Here is a 23,032-nt window from a genome sequence, read left to right on the forward strand (position 1 = left end):
CTGAGTGGTTGCTAGGTGGTTGCTAGGGTATTCTGGGTGGTTGCTAGGGTGTTGCTAGGCGGTTGCTAGGGTATTCTGGGTAGTTGCTATGGTGTTGCTAGGCAGTTGCTAGGGTGTTTTAGGTGGTTGCTATGGTATTCTGGATGGTTGCTATGGTGTTACTAGGTGGTTGGTAGTGTTTACATTTGGTTACTATAGAGTTTTTATAATGTTCATGGCATGATTTAGCACTTAGCTAATCAATATTAGCATGTAGCTATTCACAGCTAGCATGTTTAGCATGTAGCAAGTCCTGTTTGCTAGCATGAGTCAAAAGAGCCAACCCCCATCTCTATACGATGTTCTGATGCAGAGATATTGGTCTTGCAAAACGGTTGCTAGGGTACTCTGTTTGGTTGCTAGGGAGTGGCTTGGCAGCTGCCAATCATGAAGCTCCAAAGTCAATGTGAATGTATAAACCAACCCCCATCTCTATACGATGTTCTGATGCAGAGATATAGGTCTTGCAAAATGGTTGCTAGGGTACTCTGTTTGGTTGCTAGGGAGTGGCTTGGCAGCTGCCAATCATGAAACTCCAAAGGCTGCTTGTCAGTATGAATGATATAAACCAACTCCCATGCCTCTGTGACATTCAGAATGGACGATATTCCTTTTTGGATTTTGGTTGCTAAGGTGCTCGACAATGGTTGCTAGGGCGTGGCTAGCAAGTGTTGAGGTGATTCATGATTGGCTGTTTGCTGGCCCGAGTCAAACGAGACCACCCTCATGTTTCTATGACAATTCAGTCCAGAGATATCCCTTCGATCTCTTTCAATGGAAGTCTATGGGAGTTGTTGCTAAGGTGCTCTAAATGGTTGCTAGGGCGTGGCTTGATAGCTTCACAATGATCCTGAGAGACTGATTGGTTGTCTGAGTAAAATGAGTCCGCCCCCTTGTCTCTATGACACTGTGACCCACAGCTATGTTCAATACAAAATCCCTATGTAATTTACCATAGTAGGAGAAACGCATGCATTTCATGGGCCGTCCTACACCATAGTAAGTCAATGGGGCAACTTTGGGCAGCTCCTGCCCCACAGGGGTGCAACTTTTACCCCATTGTGTGGTATGTTCTTACAGAGTCTGTCAGCCTCTTCAAATGTGGCAAATTTCACGTTTCTGCGACATCCTCGTTCCGAGCTACGACTCGTCAAAGTTTTTCGCAATGTTAAGTCTATGGGATTTTTTTGGGCCGTTTTTCGCCCCTGGGGCGACCATCGTACCCCCGATCTCTTAGAAAAGTCATAGCACACCATTCCCGAACAGGCCGCACGTTTTGACACCTCATTCATGGGTCTGTGACAAAAACTGCGGGAGGAGTAGCGCGTCAAAAAGTGGCCAGAAGAATAAGAATAAGAAGAATAAGAATAACTAGAATGTACATTTCCAGAAGAAAATGTGAAGTGGTGCTTGCAGTGGCAAAATTCGTCGCTCGGTTGCTAGAGTGTGGTACATGATTGCATACGAGACAACAAACACGTCTGTACGATGTTCTGGTGCTGAGATATGGCTTATTTATGTGTTTGTATGGTTACTAGGGTACCCTATATGGTTGCTATGGTGTGCTCATACAGTTTATTAGATGATATTAGAAGACTAGTTGACAGTCTGAGTCAAAAAAGCCGAACTCCACGTCTCTACGATTTTCTGGAGCTAAAATATAGCTTGGAAATGTAGTTTTATGGTTGCTAGGGTGGCATAAGTGGTTGCTAGGGCGTGGCCATGAAGTTGTTATGTCCCTACTTATTGGCTGCTTCATAAGCCGAGTCAAAAGAGCCCAAGCCCAAGTCTCTATGACCTTCTAGTCAAAAGATATGATCTCACAAATTTTGTGCCAATGTTAAGTCTATGGGACTTTTTTACCCAATGATTTGCCCCTGGGGCAAACACCGTACCCCTGATCGCTAAGAAAAATCATACCACACCTCTCCTCAATAATCCGCACAATTTGACGCCTCAATCAGGGGTGTGTGATGTCGGCGTGTATTTTTTAACAGATAATTACTGTGGAGTTTTTATTTGGAGTTTTTATAGAGTTTTATAGAGTTTTTATAGAGTTATTTAGTATGGCACGAGGCCTGCGGCCTCGTGCCTATCACCAACGGTTGCTAGGGTGCTGTAACTGGTTGCTATGGTGTGGCTTTGAAGATTTAGGGCCATTACTTATTGGCTGCTTGATAAAATAAATCCTCTGAGGGAGAGAGAGAGGGCCTGACAGCAGGGCTGTCAGGCCCTTTTCTTGGGTGTGTGTGAAAAAGTGACAGTTGGATTCAAATTTCCGAACATTCCGCAATGTTAAGTCAATGGGACTTTTTCGGCCGCTTTTTCGTCCGCTGTGCGAACATCGTACACCCGATCTCTTAGAAAAGTCATAGCACACCATTCCCGAACAGGCCGCACGTTTTGACACCTCATTCATGGGTCTGTGACAAAAACTGCGGGAGGAGTAGCGCGTCAAACTTTTGTCCGGAATAATAATAAGAATAAGAATAATAAGTATGCACAATAACACTAGTGTTGCTTTGCCATAGGCAAGCACCACTAACTAGAATGTACATTTCCAGAAGAAAATGTGAAGTGGTGCTTGCAGTGGCAAAACTCGCCGCTCGGTTGCTAGCGTGCGGTTAGCTAGTTATTACCAAGATGCTAGCATGATTAGCATGTTGCTAACATCATGCTAGCATGATTAGCATGTTGTTAACATTCTGTTAGCATTATTAGCATGTTGCTAGCATGATGCTAGCATGATTAGCATTTTGCTAGCATGTTGCTAGCATGATGCTAGCATGATTAGCATGTTGCTAGCATCATGCTAGCATGATTAGCATGTTGCTAGCATCATGCTAGCATGATTAGCATGTTGCTAGCATCATGCTAGCATGATTAGCATGTTTGCTAGCATGTTTGTAGCTAGATGCTAGCATGATTAGCATGTTGCTAGCATCATGCTAGCATGATTAGCATGTTGCTAGCATCATGCTAGCATGATTAGCATGTTTCTAGCATCATGCTAGCATGAATATCATGTTTTTAGCATCATGCTAGCATGATTAGCATGTTTCTAGCATCATGCTAGCATGATTAGCATGTTGCTTGCATCATGCTAGCATGATTAGCATGTTGCTAGCATCATGCTAGCATGATTAGTATGTTGCTAGCATCATGCTAGCATGATTAGCATGTTGCTAGCATCATGCTAGCATGATTAGCATGTTTGCTAGCATGATTAGCATGTTGCTAGCATCATGCTAGCATGATTAGCATGTTTGCTAGCATGTTTGTAGCTAGATGCTAGCATGATTAGCATGTTGCTAGCATCATGCTAGCATGATTAGCATATTGCTAGCATCATGCTAGCATGATTAGCATGTTGCTAGCATCATGCTAGCATGATTAGCATGTTTGCTAACATGTTTGTAGCTAGATGCTAGCATGATTAGCATGTTGCTAGCATCATGCTAGCATGATTAGCATGTTGCTAGCATCATGCTAGCATGATTAGCATGTTTGCTAGCATGTTTGTAGCTAGATGCTAGCATGATTAGCATGTTGCTAGCATCATGCTAGCATGATTAGCATGTTGCTAGCATCATGCTAGCATGATTAGCATGTTGCTAGCATCATGCTAGCATGATTAGCATGTTTGCTAACATGTTTGTAGCTAGATGCTAGCATGATTAGCATGTTGCTAGCATTATGCTAGCATGATTAGCATGTTGCTAGCATCATGCTAGCATGATTAGCATGTTTCTAGCATCATGCTAGCATGATTAGCATGTTTCTAGCATCATGCTAGCATGATTAGCATGTTGCTAGCATCATGCTAGCATGATTAGCATGTTGCTAGCATCATGCTAGCATGATTAGCATGTTTGCTAGCATGTTTGTAGCCAGATACTAGCAAGATTAGCATGTTGCTAGCATCATTTAGCACTTAACTAATCGATATTAGCATGTAGCTATTCACAGCTAGCATGTTTAGCATGTTGAAAGTCCTGTGTGTTAACATGAGTCAAAAGACCCAACCCCCATCGCGATACAATGTTCTGATGCTGAGATATAGCTGTTACAAAATGGTTGCTAGGGTACTCTGTTTGGTTGCTAGGGAGTGGCTTGGCAGCTGCCAATCATGAAACTCCAAAGGCTGCTTGTCAGTATGAATGATATAAACCAACCCCCATCGCGATACAATGTTCTGATGCTGAGATATAGCTGTTACAAAATGGTTGCTAGGGTACTATGTTTGGTTGCTAGGGAGTGGCTTGGCAGCTGCCAATCATGAAACTCCAAAGGCTGCTTGTCAGTATGAATGATATAAACCAACTCCCATGCCTCTGTGACATTCAGAATGGAAGATATCCCTCTTTGGATTTTGGTTGCTAAGGTGCTCGACAATGGTTGCTAGGGCGTGGCTAGGAAGTGTTGAGGTCATTCATGATTGGCTGTTTGCTACCCCGAGTCAAACGAGACCACCCTCGTGTTTCTATGACACTTCTATCCGGAGATATCCCTTCCATCTCTTTCAATGGAAGTCTATGGAACTTGTTGCTAAGGTGCTCTAAATGGTTGCTAGGGCGTGGCTTAAAAGCTTAACAATGATCCTGAGAGACTGATTGGTCGTCTGAGTAAAATGAGCCCGCCCCTTTGTCTCTACGACACTGGGATCCAGAGTTATGTTCAATATAAAAGCGGTTTCTATGGTGTAGGACGGCCCATTTCATGGGCCGTCCTACACCATAGTAAGTCAATGGGGCAACTTTGGGCCCCTCCTGCCCCCCAGGGGTGCAACTTTTACCCCATTGTGTGGTATATTCTTACAGAGCCTGTCAGCCTCTTCAAATGTGGTAAATTACAGGTTTCTGCGACATCCTCGTTCCGACCTACGACTCGTCAAAGTTTGACGCAATGTTAAGTCTATGGGATTTTTCGGCCGGTTTTTCGCCCCTGGGGCGAACATCGTACCCCCGATCGCTTATAAAAGTCATAGCACACCATTCCCGAACAGGCCGCACGTTTTGACACCTCATTCATGGGTCTGTGACAAAAACTGCGGGAGGAGTAGCGCGTCAAAAAGTGGCCAGAAGAATAAGAATAAGAATAAGAATAAGAATAAGAATAAGAAGAATAAGAATAATAAGTATGTGAGATAACAATAGTGTTGCTTCGCCATAGGCAAGCACCACTAATAAGTATGTGAGATAACAATAGTGTTGCTTCGCCATAGGCAAGCACCACTAACTAGAATGTACATTTCCAGAAGAAAATGTGAAGTGGTGCTTGCAGTGGCAAAACTCGCCGCTCGGTTGCTAGGGTGTTCTTGGAGTTTGCTATGATGATGCAAGGCAGTTGCTAGGGTGTTCTGGGTGGTTGCTATGGTGTTGCTATGCGGTTGCTAGGGTATTCTGGGTGGTTGCTAAGGTGTTTTGGGTGGTTGCTAGGCGGTTTCTAGGGTGTTCTGGGTGGTTGCTAGGGTGTTGCTAGTTTGTTGCTAGGTGGTTGCTAGGGTGTTTTGGGTGGTTGCTAGGGTGTTGCTAGGCGGTTGCTAGGGTGTTCTGGGTGGTTGCTAGGGTGTTGCTAGGCGGTTGCTAGGGTGTTCTGGGTGGTTGCTAGGGTGTTGCTAGGTGGTTGCTAGGGTGTTCTGAGTGGTTGCTAGGGTGTTGCTAGGTGGTTGCTAGGGTGTTCTGGGTGGTTGCTAGGGTGTTGCTAGGTGGTTGCTAGGGTGTTCTGGGTGGTTGCTAGGGTGTTGCTAGGTGGTTGCTAGGGTGTTCTGAGTGGTTGCTAGGGTGTTGCTAGGTGGTTGCTAGGGTGTTCTGAGTGGTTGCTAGGGTGTTGCTAGGCCGTTGCTATGGTGTTCGAGGGTGGTTGCTAGGGCGTTGCTAGGCAGTTGCTAGGGTATCCTGGGCGGTTGCTAGGCGGTTGCTAGGGTGTTCTGGGTGGTTGCTAGGCAGTTGCTAGGGTGTTTTGGGTGGTTGCTAGGCGGTTGCTAGGGCGTTGCTAGGCGGTTGCTAGGGTAATCTGGGTTGTTGCTAGGGCGTTGCTAGGCGGTTGCTAGGGTATCCTGGGTGGTTGCTAGGCGGTTGCTAGGGTGTTCTGGGTGGTTGCTAGGGCGTTGCTAGGCAGTTGCTAGGGTGTTCTGGGTGGTTGCTAGGGTGTTGCTAGAGTAATTTGGGTGGTTGCTATGGTGTTACTAGGTGGTTGGTAGTTGTCAAAGATGGTTACTGTTGAGTTTGTAGCATTTTATTGGCATGATTTAGCACTTAGCTAATCAATATTAGCATGTAGCTATTCACTGCTAGCATGTGTAGCATGTAGCAAGTCCTGTTTGCTAGCATGAGTCAAAAGACCCAACCCCCATCTCTATACGATGTTCTGATGCAGAGATGTAGGTCTTGCAAAATGGTTGCTAGGGTACTCTGTTTGGTTGCTAGGGAGTGGCTTGGCAGCTGCCAATCATGAAGCTCCAAAGTCAATGTGAATGTATAAACCAACCCCCATCTCTATACGATGTTCTGATGCAGAGATATTGGTTTTGCAAAATGGTTGCTAGGGTACTCTGTTTGGTTGCTAGGGAGTGGCTTGGCAGCTGCCAATCATGAAACTCCAAAGGCTGCTTGTCACTATGAAAGATATAAACCAACTCCCATGCCTCTGTGACATTCAGAATGGACGATATTCCTCTTTGGATTTTGGTTGCTAAGGTGCTCGACAATGGTTGCTAGGGCGTGGCTAGCAAGTGTTGAGGTGATTCATGATTGGCTGTTTGCTGGCCCGAGTCAAACGAGACCACCCTCATGTTTCTATGACAATTCAGTCCAGAGATATCCCTTCGATCTCTTTCAATGGAAGTCTATGGGAGTTGTTGCTAAGGTGCTCTAAATGGTTGCTAGGGCGTGGCTTGATAGCTTCACAATGATCCTGAGAGACTGATTGGTTGTCTGAGTAAAATGAGCCCGCCCCCTTGTCTCTATGACACTGTGATCCAGAGTTATGTTCAATATAAAAGCGGTTTCTATGGTGTAGGACGGCCCATTTCATGGGCCGTCCTACACCATAGTAAGTCAATGGGGAAACTTTGGGCAGCTCCTGCACCCCAGGGGTGCAACTTTTACCCCATTGTGTGGTATGTTCTTACAGAGTCTGTCAGCCTCTTCAAATGTGGCAAATTTCACGTTTCTGCGACATCCTCGTTCCGAGCTACGACTCGTCAAAGTTTTTCGCAATGTTAAGTCTATGGGATTTTTTTGGGCCGTTTTTCGCCCCTGGGGCGACCATCGTACCCCCGATCTCTTAGAAAAGTCATAGCACACCATTCCCGAACAGGCCGCACGTTTTGACACCTCATTCATGGGTCTGTGACAAAAACTGCGGGAGGAGTAGCGCGTCAAAAAGTGGCCGGAAGAATAATAAGAAGAAGAATAATAAGTATGTGAGATAACAATAGTGTTGCTTCGCCATAGGCAAGCACCACTAATAAGTATGTGAGATAACAATAGTGTTGCTTCGCCATAGGCAAGCACCACTAATAAGAATAAGAATAATAAGTATGGACAATAACACTAGTGTTGCTTTGCCATAGGCAAGCACCACTAATAATAAGTTTAAATACAACATCAGTAAGTTGGCTCTCACAAGCCAACTTAATAACTTTCACAACGATTTTTTTTTTCAAGCTGATGAATGATAAAAACATTGACAGCCAATCAGAATTCATCCTGCTTAAAAAAGCTTGAGCATTTAAAGGGGCGGGCAACAAAACTGCGGTGCACGCTTATAATAAAAAGAACATTATTGTGGGTTGGTGTGGATGCTAATATAGTTATCTTTATAGTTTGTTATGATTGATCTTGGTGTGAATGGGCCTTTATATACAAGATCTGTAAAGGAAGATGTAAACATAGAATTCAATATGTTGTACGGTCTTGAAGTCTAATTTTACACAACCTATGTACTTTAACATTACGAACAACGGAATCGAACGAAATGTACGTCTCTCTCACAGCCTCGTTTTCAGTTGCCATCAAAATAAATATGCTGTTAAATACAGTTGAAACAAATCGCACCACCCCAGGTCTTATGACTAAAAAATATAGTTTATTTTAAGGTGAGAAAATGTCCCTGCCGATGGCAAGTGTCATTTATTGATTTGTGGAGGCTCTTGAGTTCACTGGTGGCCACATATGATGTATCATGTATTTCTGTGTTCATCCTGAGCCGACCAATGAGGTCGTTATTTAAAGCAATCGGCCGCAACGAGGCGAAACCTTTGGCGAAAGATGCTTCATTTGTCTCGGTCGTCAGGTTCTTGAGCCTCGATTGTTTGCGATTAAACCCTATTGCGCCGATCCGTCACCATGTCAACGAGGAACCTGTAACCGGTGCCAAATGCAGGCCAGGGATATTTTCATGTGCAGGGAATAGAAGCAGCATCCTCACATGTGATTATGTCTCATACATAAGGGCTGGCAGCAGCTGTGAAACTAGTATTAGAAGGAAGGTAGGAGGAGAAGGCAATGGAGGTGTGTGTATGTGTGCGATTGTGTGTGTGTCGGTTTAGTGGTGAGGCATTCCGTGGGTGGGCTGTTGAATCCAGCTGGATATAGTGGGCTGGAGAGCTACAGAGCCCTGGATCTCTCTCGCTCGCTCTCTCTCTCTCTCTCTCTCTCTCTCTCTCTCTCTCTCTCTCTCTCTATGTCTTTCTGCTTTTGGTTCTCACATACACATTCACACATGCACTTAGGCATTGCTGCAGAGACCCCCTCTCCTTTCTCTTTGGGTGTAGACTTTGCTGTAGCATCACACTTGAATTGGACTTCCCAAAGCTGAGGGAAAAGTCTGTCACTTTTGGATCTGGGTGAGATGGGATATACCTCTTGAGGTGTCTAATTTTGCTCTTAGAAGGTCAAGAAACACAGATAGTAGAGCATCTGTTAGAGTTGGATCATATTGAATTAATTTCTCTATCATCTGCTTTTCTTCTGAAGGAAAAGTGTGCCAGGGTTCTTCTGGTTCGTGGAGCCAGCAAAGACGTCAAGAACTACAGAGGACAAACGCCCTTTCAGGTATGAGAACGTGTTGACTTGGCTACTTTTTAATAAGTGAATGAAACTATTTTTTCACATAAACTTGCGCATGGAAGTTTGCTATATTTTGTTGGTTTAGTGTTGGAAAAAATTATGAACTTGGGTCTATTTGTTGTTCTGTCGGGCAGAGTTCTTAATTAATTAGACAGAATGCCACATGAAAGCGCAGGCATTATGTAAGACAGCACTCAGAGAACAATGAGTGAGCGTGAGGGTAATTAATCATTTTATTATGTTTGTTTGGTATCTTCAAACAATTAGGAGTTACATTTTGGAGAGGGGAAATAAATGTCAAATCAGATTTGTATAGTTTTCTTAAATGTTTTAGCTGAAATAAGCCAGTGGAGTTTTTATTTTCCTGGTAAAAATCTCTTGTTCTTGTGTTTGTTTACCTAAGGAGTTTCTTTCTCAAATGTCAGATTGTGACATTCAATAGCTTGTCTGACAGCAATGGACATGATCCAAGTCTGTGGCCATGGGCTGATGACAGTGTTCCGTTTACTGTTCAGTAGCCTTCAATAATGGCTGTGACTCCAATGCCTCTAGTCATTAGTTATTTATTGTATTTGAAACTGAAGCCATTTTTGCACCAATAATTATTATTAGAAATATAGTTAAAACTGAAGTAATTCTATTCTTAAAAATCTTCGTTAAACTGCGGCAGTAGTCAGCGCGTATTCTTAGAAATATTTAATTTTGCGGCAGTAGTGTGTATTATTAGAAAATATAGGTTTGAATTAATATTTGTGGCAGTAGTTATTAGTACTTATTATTAGAAATATAGTTCAAACTGAAGTAATTTTTGTGCCAATAGTTATTAGTACTTATTATTAGAAATATAGTTAAAATTGAAGTAATTTTTGCGCCAACAGTCATTAGTGCATATTGTCACAGACTTTGTCATGGTTTGACCAGAAAATTAAACACCCTGTCTGATGTTCTCACAGAAACTTATTAACTCAAATGTTTTCATACAAATAACGTTAGAATAAAATCTACAGGGTGATTAAAGCTGCAGTCCGTAGCTTTTTTTGGGTTAAAAATTATCCAAAATACATATTTGAGAAAATACATAACCAGCCAGTGTTCAACGCTATCTGCTTGCCTTAGCTCGATTCAATACGGTAAGCTTGTAAGAATGTTTTTAATTCCAGTGGTACTGGTGGATTTCCGCATGTTTCGAGATTCGAGCATGTCTTTGCGTCATTACGTCACATCTGTACACATAAAGGAGGAGTCTCGGCTAGTAGGCTATGAGTGTGAGGATGCTGGAGGTGGAGATTTATAGCCTTTTCTCACTGCACTTGATATAATTAAACTTATCAATTTGATGGCGGATCCAGAAAGGTTCAAACGACAATCACCAGTGACAACTAGAGATTCACCCGCTGTAAAATGCAAAAGACTTCGTTCGGACTTCGGATTGACTAAGAGACTGCAACCGGCCCATGCGAAAACAAGGATACATATCGGAAGGACATTACATGTAGTCACGCAATGCTGACGTTGTTAACATTAACAAGTTGAGAACAAAGTACAATTTGCACGGTTTTGCGTGATGAGTGATTTTTAGATTTAATCAGCGTGATTTACTGCAATGTCAGAACCAGAACAAAAGTGGATGTTACTTACTTGTTCAGATGACATTTTCCGTTGAAAATTATTATGTTAGTCATACTTCCAAAAAGAATAATCTGTGATTCTGAATGCCAGTATCGACACTAGCGCGGTGATTGACAGCTGCACACTCTCCTAAATGTGTTCATCCGCGCTGTGCGGTGTCAAACTACAACTCACGTGATAATTCCGCGAATAACTGCAATTGCAGATTTCTAACAGAGATGGCGACAAAGAGGAAAAATGCGGTCTGCAGCTTTAAGAAAAGTGTATATATACCGGTATTTTAACATCTACAGTCAGTACCTACAAATTTAACATATTTTTTTAATCTTCATTATGAGTCGGTTAGAGTTGCTGCATGAGAAAAAAAGAAAGACTTTTTTTTTACTGCCTTGTGTTATTATCTACAAATCATCGCAGTTGTCAGGCAGAACTTCAATCATGACCAATCAGATTAAACGGAGACGGAATTAATAATTTAAATATTTTTTGACTCTGAAGAAGACGCATGTGCGTCGAAACGTTGGTCATTTTGCACTAATAAATTTATTAAAACGTTCTGTGCTCCGGTCCTACTCCTTGGTCCTATAGACCTTGGGTCCTTTTCTCTGAATAATTTAAATATTTAAAACTTAAAATTTTAATTTGAAAGATTTTGCTGACAAATAAGTTCCAACATTCAATTTCCAGTTTCAACATACCTGTTTGAGTTATGATACTCAGATCATTGGTTGAGACACTGTTGACGTGTGAGGCTGGTTGGAATCCTTAATCAAACAGCAATGTTTTGATTGCACCTCAGAGACACGGTTTACACTTTTCAGGGGAATAAAACTACAAATGATGTGTTTATTTAGAGCTCGAATAAAAGTGTTTCAAGACTGATACAGGAAAAAGCTTATGATCTTTAATTTATATGATTGATTTTACATTGCGATATAATATAATAGTAATATTTTAAGATCCAATCTTTTAAGTACCCACCTCTAATAGCATTTTTTGATTATTTTGAGTTCAGTTGCTATTAAAACGACATAATCCTAACCCATAATCGCCACCCCTCATATCACTATCATAATGAATTATTAAAGCTTCAAAGCGAATGCTGATAGCAAAATACCATGTACAGTAAACCCTTTTAATAGCAAACACGCCAACATCAATACTGTACTAGACCACCCACATAATGAAAGCTTAACCCTTTGAAATGCAACCTCCTTGACACAAATAACCGTATCCTTTTTGCTCTTCGCTGCATCTTTCATTGCGTTTTTATTCATAGTTTGATTTCATAGTGCACAGACCTGTTCACCCAGCAAAAGCCTTTTACAATGTGGCATTCAGCATTTGTGCCAACTTTTTAGATTGTGGTTAAAGTTTAAACACCTTCAATGCAATATCCAGAGTGGAAAAATACTTGGTTTGTACAGTACTCAAATATATGTTGTTGTTTGTGCCTCAAGGAAAACTGTGGCTTTTATTAGCAAGATGGCACATATCGCAACAGTAATCCAATGGCAAACCTCCAAAAACATTAAAATAGAGCTGAGATCATTAGTTTTGCAGTTGGCTCTACAGTCAAACGCATTAAGTCAAACATTAGCAACACTTGCTGCTACATTTAGTGTTCATGGCTGGCCTCATTGTGCTAGTTGCTCGGTTGACAACCTCTAAAGCTTTGAACTGACCCTGCTCACTCCAAACCTGACGTAGGAGTGAAGTGTTTATGTAATGTACATATCAGAGCTCTCCTGATGCGTTGTTTAATGCGCTGTATTATTCATCTCATGCTGCTAAAATCATATTTCACGCCTCGGCGATCGCTCGATTACAACTCATTTAAGCAGCTCATGAAACTTCAGGCTCTCCTCTGGAAGGCTCCGATCCGCCTGGTTAAACAGAACTTCTCCCCGGCAAAATCAAAAAGTGTTCAGAGCAAATTGTATTACCGCCACATCTTTTACTCTGAGAACAATGATACTGGGTCAACTGCAAACCGAAAAGTTCCAGCTCTGACTTAATAATGTGTATTTGTACGACAGTACTGTTTGTGTGGAATAGTATTGAACAGTTGAACAAATTTCGGTAACGCTTCCTTTTACAGTACAGTACTTACGTGTACTTACAGTAGAAAGTATTGGCTAATATAAGGTAAGTACATGGGTTAGGGGTAGGTTCAGGGTTAGTACCTAGTTATTACCCAGTAATTATAATTACTATAATAAGTACATAGTAAGTACATGGGTAACAGGACTGTAAAAGGAAGCGTTACCCAAATTTCTTCAAATATTTGTTTCGATTCTAGGCCTTTACCGTGTTGATTAACTTACCTTGCTGTTGTGTTCTTCTTCTTAACTCATCTAGCATTAGCTCTATGCTGCAACCAAGCACCGTATTTCATTCGAAAAGGAATGCAGGTCTTCTCAAGCTCATTACGTAAATCTTAGCAACTAATTTAGTGTAATGTGAATGAAGTCTGTGTTTTATCACTCTTAGGAATCTAGTACTCCAAAACCCACAAGCGTAATGCGTGTTCCTCTGCCTTGGTGCACCATTTCAAACCTAGTTTTGTTCTCACGACCAGACTTGGTGACCAGACTGATGAGTAAATTATAGATCTTATAATAGACCGCGTAACTAGCTTTTTAAAGGGTGGTAAAATTAAAGCCATTAAATAGAAATGAACATCTGCTGAATGGGAAGTCGTGCTATTGAACAGGGTTTTTTTTTGTTTCATTGCTGTGAAGGCCCTTTTGAGGTTACATTAAGCTTAGCAGGGAATAGTTCACTAAGGCTACGTTCAGACTGCGGGTAAATGTGGCTGAACAGTCATATCGGAGTTCATGCGACTTTTACGTCACTCTAGATCGACATTCATCACAATTCTCCACTCATGGGAGTCACTTCAAAGATTTTACATACCTGAAGTTATCAAGACAGTTGGGAAAGGTAGTCAGTGAAGGACAGTGATGTGTCAGAGCTCACAAGTACTACTCTATATACAAGGAAAACATCATAAATGTTTAAAAACTTTGTCTTTGTTTTTTCATTCACCAAGGACTCATTCAACTGATAAAATGATATAATCTGCATCTAGGTGTTATGTGACTGTGGTCTTATTTTTAATTCAGTTGGTCTGACTGTAAGTTTGCAGACTCTTTTATGCAGCCTCAGCCAAAAAATGGAAAATGGATAGAAGAATTGTGATAAAGCCTGTGAATGAATGAATCTAATATGTTATATATGTGTTTTTTTCAAAGGTGGCAATAATTGCTGGAAATTTTGAGCTTGCAGAGTCCATAAAGAATCACAAAGACGCTGATATTGGTAAGTTGGATACTGCACCTTCCTTGATGTTTATGAAAACCACCTTGTAACCTGTTTTTTTTTTCATGAATACCAGAAACTTTTCTTACCTAGATACACATGCATTGTAAAAAGGGACAAATATTAAACGAAATTCTATCCATGTACTGTAAATCTGATTTCAGACTAACCAGTCCCATTGGCAATAAGCAACAAAATATGATGACAATGTGTGTACACTGAATTCCAGTCGGAATTTTTGAATACTGAATTGTGATACACTGTTGGACATTTTGCGCCTGTTCCACCTGGTCACTTCATGTGTTTTTACTGATCGGATAGCTATCTGATTTGTTAAAACGTTTCCATTTACACTTGGCCACATAAATGTTTCTCCGCAAAACGAATATAAATTCGATATTCAATTCCAGCGCTATATGCAGATTTAACGGAATTGACGTCAGTGAAAGCAACAGATATGAGCTGCATTTTATTTATCATACCGCGATAAGAGAGAGCACCATCAGCACCGGTAAGATCATTTAGTCCTGCTATTTTTAATATAGATGATTGTGTGTTGAGCGTCTGCGACTTACTTTGTTTTATTTGCGTCAGTTTGCGCATTGGCTTGATGAAGAGATACTCAGCTACTCATCTGCGGCCATGCGTGTTGCAGTAGCACTGTCATATCTTGCTATAACATGTTATAACACACTCTCACACTTTATTTTTAGCATTTTTGGGAGGAGTAAAATTATCATATGTGGTTTCAAAAACCAGATGCATTTACACTTGTCCAGTTTCGTCTGGAATGCGTCTCAAACCACCTCTTGAAGTTGAGTGATCGAATTTAAATCCATTTTGAAAGCATTTCGGAGGGCATTTACACCTGGTCTTTTTACGATGGGATGGCTATCCGATCAGAGAAAACGCACAAACTGACCAGGTGTAAACAGGCCCTTTGAATGCTTAAAGGGTTAGTTTACCCAAAAATGGACATGGATTAACATGGACAATTCACACAGAGTCACTTGGATTACTTTAATGATGTCTTCTAGGGCTTGAAAATGTTGCGTAGGGTGTCAATAAAGGGACAGAAAGCTCTCCGATTTCATTAAAAAGATCTTTATTTGTGTTCTGAAGATGAACAAATGACTTACGGGCTTGGAACGACATGAGGATCAGTAATTAATAACAGAATATTCATTTTTTTGGTGAACTAACCGTTTAAAATTCTATCAGTGTAAGCCAAATGCTAATAGTAGTTTATAGAACAAATATAGACTTTTAGACAACTGAAATGGCTTGATTTTATGCGATTGCGCAATGCATGCACGGTTGCACTCAGAAAAGCTAAAGCTGAGCATTTCCTTATACAAACATCTTTCAATCTAAACAATTCATCAAAATTTTGGAAAAGTGTTAAATCATTTACTGAAAATAATAAAGGTATAGAACTTCCATAATGTATTAATAAGGGCTCTCATACAATCATTGATAAAGTAAAAATGCTTAATTGTTTCAATGAACACTTCATAGCTTCTGTTTTTTATGTTTGATTAAATTAATGGTGCTCATGTGAACCCTTTGATTGGTCAGTCAGAGAGCTTTGTGTCTAGTCAATCATTCAACTTTTCACCAATTGCAATCTCTGAGGTGTGCAAAGCCCTTAAATCTAGATGTTTCAAAATCGGCAGGTCTTGATAATTTGGAACCTTACTTTTTAAAGCTAGCAGCTGATTTTTTTGCCCCACCTCTGACTCATATTTTTAACCTTTCTCTTGTCTTAAATGAAATTCCACTTACACTCACCTAAAGGATTATTAGGAACACCTGTTCAATTTCTCATTAATGCAATTATCTAATCAACCAATCACATGGCAGTTGCTTCAATGCATTTAGGGGTGTGGTCCTGGTCAAGACAATCTCCTGAACTCCAAACTGAATGGCAGAATGGGAAAGAAAGGTGATTTAAGCAATTTTGAGCGTGGCATGGTTGTTGGTGCCAGACGGGCCGGTCTGAGTATTTCACAATCTGCTCAGTTACTGGGATTTTCACGCACAACCATTTCTAGGGTTTACAAAGAATGGTGTGAAAAGGGAAAAACATCCATTTGGCGGCAGTCCTGTGAGCGAAAATGCCTTGTTGATGCTAGAGGTCAGAGGAGAATGGGCCGACTGATTCAAGCTGATAGAAGAGCAACTTTGACTGAAATAACCACTCGTTACAACCGAGGTATGCAGCAAAGCATTTGTGAAGTCACAACACGCACAACCTTGAGGCGGATGGGCTACAACAGCAGAAGACCCCACCGGGTACCACTCATCTCCACTACAAATAGGAAAAAGAGGCTACAATTTGCAAGAGCTCACCAAAATTGGACAGTTGAAGACTGGAAAAATGTTGCCTGGTCTGATGAGTCTCGATTTCTGTTGAGATATTCAGATGGTAGAGTCAGAATTTGGCGTAAACAGAATGAGAACATGGAACCATCATGCCTTGTTACCACTGTGCAGGCTGGTGGTGGTGGTGGTGTAATGGTGTGGGGGATGTTTTCTTGGCACACTTTAGGCCCCTTAGTGCCAATTGGGCATCGTTTAAATGCCACGGCCTACCTGAGCATTGTTTCTGACCATGTCCATCCCTTTATGGCCACCATGTACCCATCCTCTGATGGCTACTTCCAGCAGGATAATGCACCATGTCACAAAGCTCGAATCATTTCAAATTGGTTTCTTGAACATGACAATGAGTTCACTGTACTAAAATGGCCCCCACAGTCACCAGATCTCAACCCAATAGAGCGTCTTTGGGATGTGGTGGAACGGGAGCTTCGTGCCCTGGATGTGCATCCCACAAATCTCCATCAACTGCAAGATGCTATCCTGTCAATATGGGCCAACATTTCTAAAGAATGCTTTCAGCACCTTGTTGAATCAATGCCATGTAGAATTAAGGCAGTTTTGAAGGCGAAAGGGGGTCAAACACCGTATTAGTAGTATGGTGTTCCTAATAATCCTTTAGGTGAGAGTATATGGAAATCAGCTTTTGTTCTTCCCCTGTTTAAAGGCAGAGATCTCACACACCCAAATAATTACTGGCCCATTTCCCAGCTGTCAGTCTTGGCCAAAGTCCTCGAAACATTGTCAACAATCAATTGAAGGACTTTTTGTCTGTTAATAATACCCTGTCTGATTTACAATCTGGTTTTAAAAAACAACAAAGCACAACTACGGCAGCCTTAATTGAATCTGTTTGATAACAAGAGAAACTGTGCAGCCTTATTCATCGATCTATCAAAACCATTTGATACTGTTGATCATACCTTACTGACACAACGACTTGTCAGTATTGGATTATCTAAACATACTATTGGTTGGTTTAAAAACTATCTCTCAAACAGAACTCAATGTGTACAGTCAGAAGGTTTTATCTCTGGTTCACTCAATGTAACTAAAGGTGTGCCACAGGGTCAGTCCTAGGACCACTCCTATTTACTCTATATATAAATAATATTGATCAAAATGTTCATAATGTACATTTTCATTATTACGCTGATGATACAGATTTATATAGTTCAGCATCCACACCCAATCTGGCTCTCTCTCAGTTACAGCTTGCATTTAATATTGTTCAGCGTAATTTATTTGAATTAAAACTAGTTTTAAATGCTGCTAAAACAAAATTCATGTTGTTTTCTAAATCAAAATAAATCCCTCATAATCTTCTGCCTATTACTACGTCCCAAGGTTCGGAGATTGAGTTTGTGTGTCACTATAGGTATCTTGGGATTTTAATTGATGACGCTCTCTCCTTTGGCCCTCATGTTCAGCAACTGGTGAAAAGATTAAAAGTGAAATTGGGTTTTTACTTTATAATCAAATCCTGTCTTTCCTTTGAGGCAAAAAAGAGGCTTGTTGCAGCCACTTTTATGTCTGTACTGGACTATGGTGATGTTATCCATGCATCTTCACAGTGTTTACATGCTTTAGACACTGTTTATCATGGTGCACTGTTTAGCTAAAGCCTACTGTCCCAGGAATTATTCTTACTGTCTGTTCCAGTGGTACATACTGAATTGGGGAAACAGGCATTTAAATTTGCTGCTCCCTCTGCCTGGAATAATTTGCAAAGTACGTTGAATCTTAGGGAGATGGTTTCAATGGACATTTTCAAAGTAGTTTTAAATAATTTGGAGAAAGAAACATCGGGCTGTAGATGTTTTAACTAGTTATTTATTGATATTGAAATTTGATTTGATTTGCTTGTGTGTGTATGTATTGATGGATGTTATCTGTTAAACAGACTCAAACGAGCTGTGTCTGTCAGTCTTGGCCAGGACGCTCTTGTAAAAGAGATTCTTAATCTCAATGTGCTTCTTTTCCTGGTAAAATAAAGGTCATAATAAAATAATAAAAATGATCTTCAAAACAAAGCTTGATTTAAGTCAATCATGTGTGGTTCATGCTGGATTAATTGCGGAGGAATTATGTTTGATGAATATTAATACAGTGCTGCCTTGTTCTGTAGATGTTTTGATTGGCTGTGATTGTGTTGTGTAATGCAGCAGTTTAGCTTTAAATTTGGATGGCTAAATTACACATCGCTGTTAGGCCACAGGAACACCTATAAAGTCTTGATTGTACTGAAAATGAGCATGACCAAATTATTTAATTCATTTAAAATGCTATTCCTCAGCAAAATGCACAAGCGAGTATCACATTTATTAAGGTGCATGATATGAACCAGTTGTCTGTCAGGCAGGCAGCTGATGCTGCAGGTGCAAAAGTTGTACTATGTGCTAAAGGCTAACATAAGCTAAAATGGGCTTCCTCTATTGTTGCTACTGAGACAGCAGACGTCATCTCCAGCGGCTCCTGTAATTATGCAGTGTTATAATGCTGGGCCTCAGCAATTTGTGCCTCTAGGGCTCCTGAAGTGGTTTACTTTAACTTATAATTGTGCGTCTGAACCTTTAGTGAAGATACAAGCTTTATTGTTTTTAGGGTCATTCAAAGTTATTTTGCATATGAGCAAATGTAGTTTTAATACAGCAGCTATATATATCTTCCTATATCTTTATATAGTCAAGAAAAATCATGATTATGCATATTCGGCAGAATATTTTGCACATAAACAGATGATAAATTATTTTATTTTCTACCTCACACGGCACTCTCTACTCCCACAGCTCTAACACGTGTAGAAGATGTCAGTGTTAATTTACCAAAAGTAAAATGCATCCGTATATTTTTCTGACACTCTCAGCCACACTCTGAGGAATCCAGTGATTGAATGTGCTCGTTTCAATTAACGGACTGCATAATCATCTGCCTCATTAAAGGCAGGGAAGGCACAACAGATTTAATTAATCATTAGACATCATTAAACGAAAGGATTTAGATAAAATGAAGTCTGCTCTGGGTAAATCAGACTTCACATGCCACGGATATGTCCGTGTATAATGTAGAGTGGAGATAACACGACATAAATAACTCATTTACATGTTAATTATTCATAACAGGCATTTTGCATGTACATTGTCACCGACTTTCACATATAACACGTGATCCAAGTGCATTATGCTTTATAAATGATGATATTAGTGATGTATGTTTTGGCCCTGAAGGTTGTGCGCACAGGCATTGCTGATTGTGGTTCCACCCTATAGATGGCTTCATGCACCAAACCCAAGCATGCATCTAGAGAGAGCGTTACTCAGTGGGGCTGACCTACATAAGCTACAGACCTTACAGGAAGAGGAGACTCATCCATATACACGCACTTGCACACCAGCAGAATTCCTACTATTTCCTGTTCTGAATATAGGCCATTATCAAGTCCTACGTTTTTTTCTGATTGGAATTGTCACGTTCAAGTTTTTTGTCACATTTGTCCTGGTTTTTCAGACCTGCAATGCTAATCTTCGTCTCACCGACGTGTCATAAAGTTGTTAACCTGCTTACTGAATGACATTGAGTGACTTTGATTGCTTTGTCAGTTCATTTTCTGTCTGTATTGATGTAAAATGGAAATGTGGGATAATGATTCTGGGACTACACTCTAAAAAAAATAAAGGTTCTTTATTTGCGTCAATGGTTCCACGAAGAACCTTTAACATTCACAGAACCTTTCCATTGCACAAAAGTTTCTTTAAAGTGGGAAAAGGTTCTTCAGATGTTCTTTACACTAAGGCCCTGTTTAGACCTGGTATTAAGATGCGTTGGAATTTTAGATGATTGGATCACAAGTAGACGAGGCAGACACATACCCGTTTACACCTGGTGTTTTAATCCGTCTCTTTTGTCCACTTTTAAACACTTCTGTCCTGATTTCTTAGAGGGGAGGTTCAATTTCAGTTTTTTTCAGCTCTTTCGATCTAATGGACAAAATAAGCTTGCGCAATTTACATTTGAACACACTTGGAGACAACGGAAAAACATACTGAGAGCAGCAGCTTTAATTTTTGCTCTGATAGCCGCAAGACCACACCGAACGCGGTGAGTGCGTCTTAGAATTCAGGAATGGCGAGAGAATATTGTGCTTGGTGCATTTTTCGTCTTCATACCAAACTTGGGTCTTCTTCAGCCAACAAAGTTTAAATCCCGTCTGGCTAGTGCGCTTCCCACATTGTTTGCGCGTTAGGTCAGTAGGCGGTCTTGAGCGTTTAAACAATGAAAGCAATCCGGTCAAATTCTGGAAGTGGTCGAAAGTGGACAAGCTCAAAATGTTTTAGAGCTGTATTTAGCGTCATCCACTTGTGATCCGATTGACCAAAACACATCTTAATACCAGGTGTAAACAGGGCCTAAGATAAAATTGTTCTTTTGAGAACTGTTCACTTAAAGGTTCACTTAATGGATCTTATGAAATTGCTGGGAAAACCTCCATTTGGAACCTTTATTTTAATAGTGTAGCTATTCGGAGAATAGCACTGACCTGAAGTCTAGATGTAGCATTATGCATCTTCTTTTCTACAGCTGTCAGGTTTTCCTTTTACCTTTGGATAACAGCTCTGACATAAACACAGAGATTCCATCAGCAGAATATGGGAATCAGCAGGCTTCCGGATGTTTCAATATGAGGCGAAAGGAACCTTTGACGGAATGAACTGTCTGGCCAGCTGTGCACTGATATTGTTTTTATAAGGTTTTGATTGAACAATCTTCAATAGTTGCACAGTTTGCCGTTGTGTCTAATGCGTCACTCAGAGAGGAAACAGGAACGGCTTGTTATTTTCATGCGCATAGTGGCAGGGGATCCGGTAATTACGTGTCACATGTTAGACCACAGCAGAGGGCACAGTGCTGGAGCTTTGATCTTCACAAATTCAAACCATTTGGGAAGGCTTTGCATTTCCAAAATCCACCAAAATCCATTGGGTTTTGTTTGTTTATGTGCGCCAGCCACCATGCCTATATGTTTAAAATGAGCACTGTAGTTATGTATGTAAATGTACATCCCATTTAATGCCACCCAATGGTTGCCATGGTTCCCGAATCCGCACAATAATTGGCTTAAGGGATGTGAGTTTGCCTTGTGCGCACTTGTCGCGGTTGAGGAGCCAAGGAGGTCTTGGATCCTGGCTTATTATCGACTTACTTGGTAAAGTATTTGAAATGGCGCAGATTTCAAAGAGCACTCAAATATTGTGTGAATTATGGGAAGATATGCATATGCACACATGCAAACGTACACACACGCAGGCTCATATTGCACTCTGCCAGTCTAAATTAGATATTGGGGCCGCTGGGAAATTTAATACACCATCTTGAGTTTTAATCATGGCTTATAAACAAGACCAAATTCAAAGCATGACAGAGTGATGGATTTCAGTTTACCACCCAAGTTCAAACCTGCGCCAGCTTCGATCGAATAGGTTGAGCTCTTTATTTTGAGGTACACTTTCAAGTGCAATTTAATGACTATTGATTTAATGAGACTGTGGATACCAGCTGTGCTGGCCAGCCCCTCGGAGGCCCGACGGAATTCTTTGTTACGTATAGAGTCCTTAATTGGGTGAAAATGTCTATTCATCTTTAGCTCCGCTCTGGATGTGCAGAGGATTTAGAAATTGCTGACACATATGAAAGGATGTTTTCTTTATCAGGAAAGATTAATCAAAGCAACCGAAGCAAGGGCGATCGGCACTGGGTTTGTTAATGGCGCGAATCAAGAGAAGAAGAACGAGAAGAAGAAAGAGGAGGTCGTCCGCAGAGAGTTAACTCACAGGGTTTGCGTTGGGTTATTTTTAAGTGGAGCTTGTTTTATTTTGAATCATAGCCATATCACAACTGGTCCCTTAAAGCACATTTACAGCTCCCCCTGGGAACCAGTGTCCAACAATTTTGCCATGTTAGTACTTGTGTATGAGTTGAGTTATAAGAAGCTGTCAGTTTTATCATTTTGCTGGCTCATTAGAGCACAGAGATGGGATTTAGATTTCTAATCAAGCACAAATGGTGTTGGATTTACTGTTCCACTCTGTCCATCACTGCTATATACAAGTCATCTAACATTGATAGATATACAGTGGGGTCCAAAAGTCTGAGACCATATTGAACATTTGGGATTTATTTTATTTTTGGGGGTTTTATTTAAATTTGGAATTTTTTAAAAACAAATTAAATTTAAATCTTCTGGTTTCACAGACAAGGGTTAAGCCTAGTCCTAGTCTGAAACGTGTGTTTGAGCTTTTTTTAACTGAAACCAACTATAGCATTATCTTAAAATATATCTGTGCCATTGTTTTGTCTCAAGTTGTCACCAGTAATGTTTTTTTCTAAGGCACGTTTATAAAAGCTATTAAAAGTTGTAATTAAACTAAGGCCTAATCCTGGCTTAATCAACCCTTATCTGTGAAACCAGACCTAAAAGATAATTTTGCATTATTTTTAGGTCAGTAATCAAATTTAGTTTTAAATATTTAATTCATGTTAATTATTTAAAATTGTATTATACTTTTTTATAGTTATTTCTGCTTTTT

At 40.6% G+C, this 23,032-nt stretch overlaps 1 protein-coding gene across 5 annotated transcripts in view; it reads left to right on the forward strand.

Moving 5' to 3' along the window:
• Positions 1–23,032, forward strand: part of shank2b (SH3 and multiple ankyrin repeat domains 2b) — a 152,691-nt gene that overhangs the window by 69,233 nt on the left and 60,426 nt on the right. For all 5 annotated transcript variants that reach the window (XM_056250875.1, XM_056250877.1, XM_056250876.1 and 2 more), the window contains exons 9-10: positions 9,021–9,098; positions 14,000–14,066. In XM_056250875.1, coding sequence (XP_056106850.1) covers positions 9,021–9,098; positions 14,000–14,066 — 145 coding nt within the window. The remainder of the gene's footprint in view (positions 1–9,020; positions 9,099–13,999; positions 14,067–23,032) is intronic.

The sequence above is a fragment of the Rhinichthys klamathensis genome, unplaced genomic scaffold (assembly GCF_029890125.1).
Source record: "Rhinichthys klamathensis goyatoka isolate OS25496 unplaced genomic scaffold, OSU_Roscu_1.1 h1tg000076l_1, whole genome shotgun sequence".
NCBI classification, from domain to species: Eukaryota; Metazoa; Chordata; class Actinopteri; order Cypriniformes; family Leuciscidae; genus Rhinichthys; species Rhinichthys klamathensis.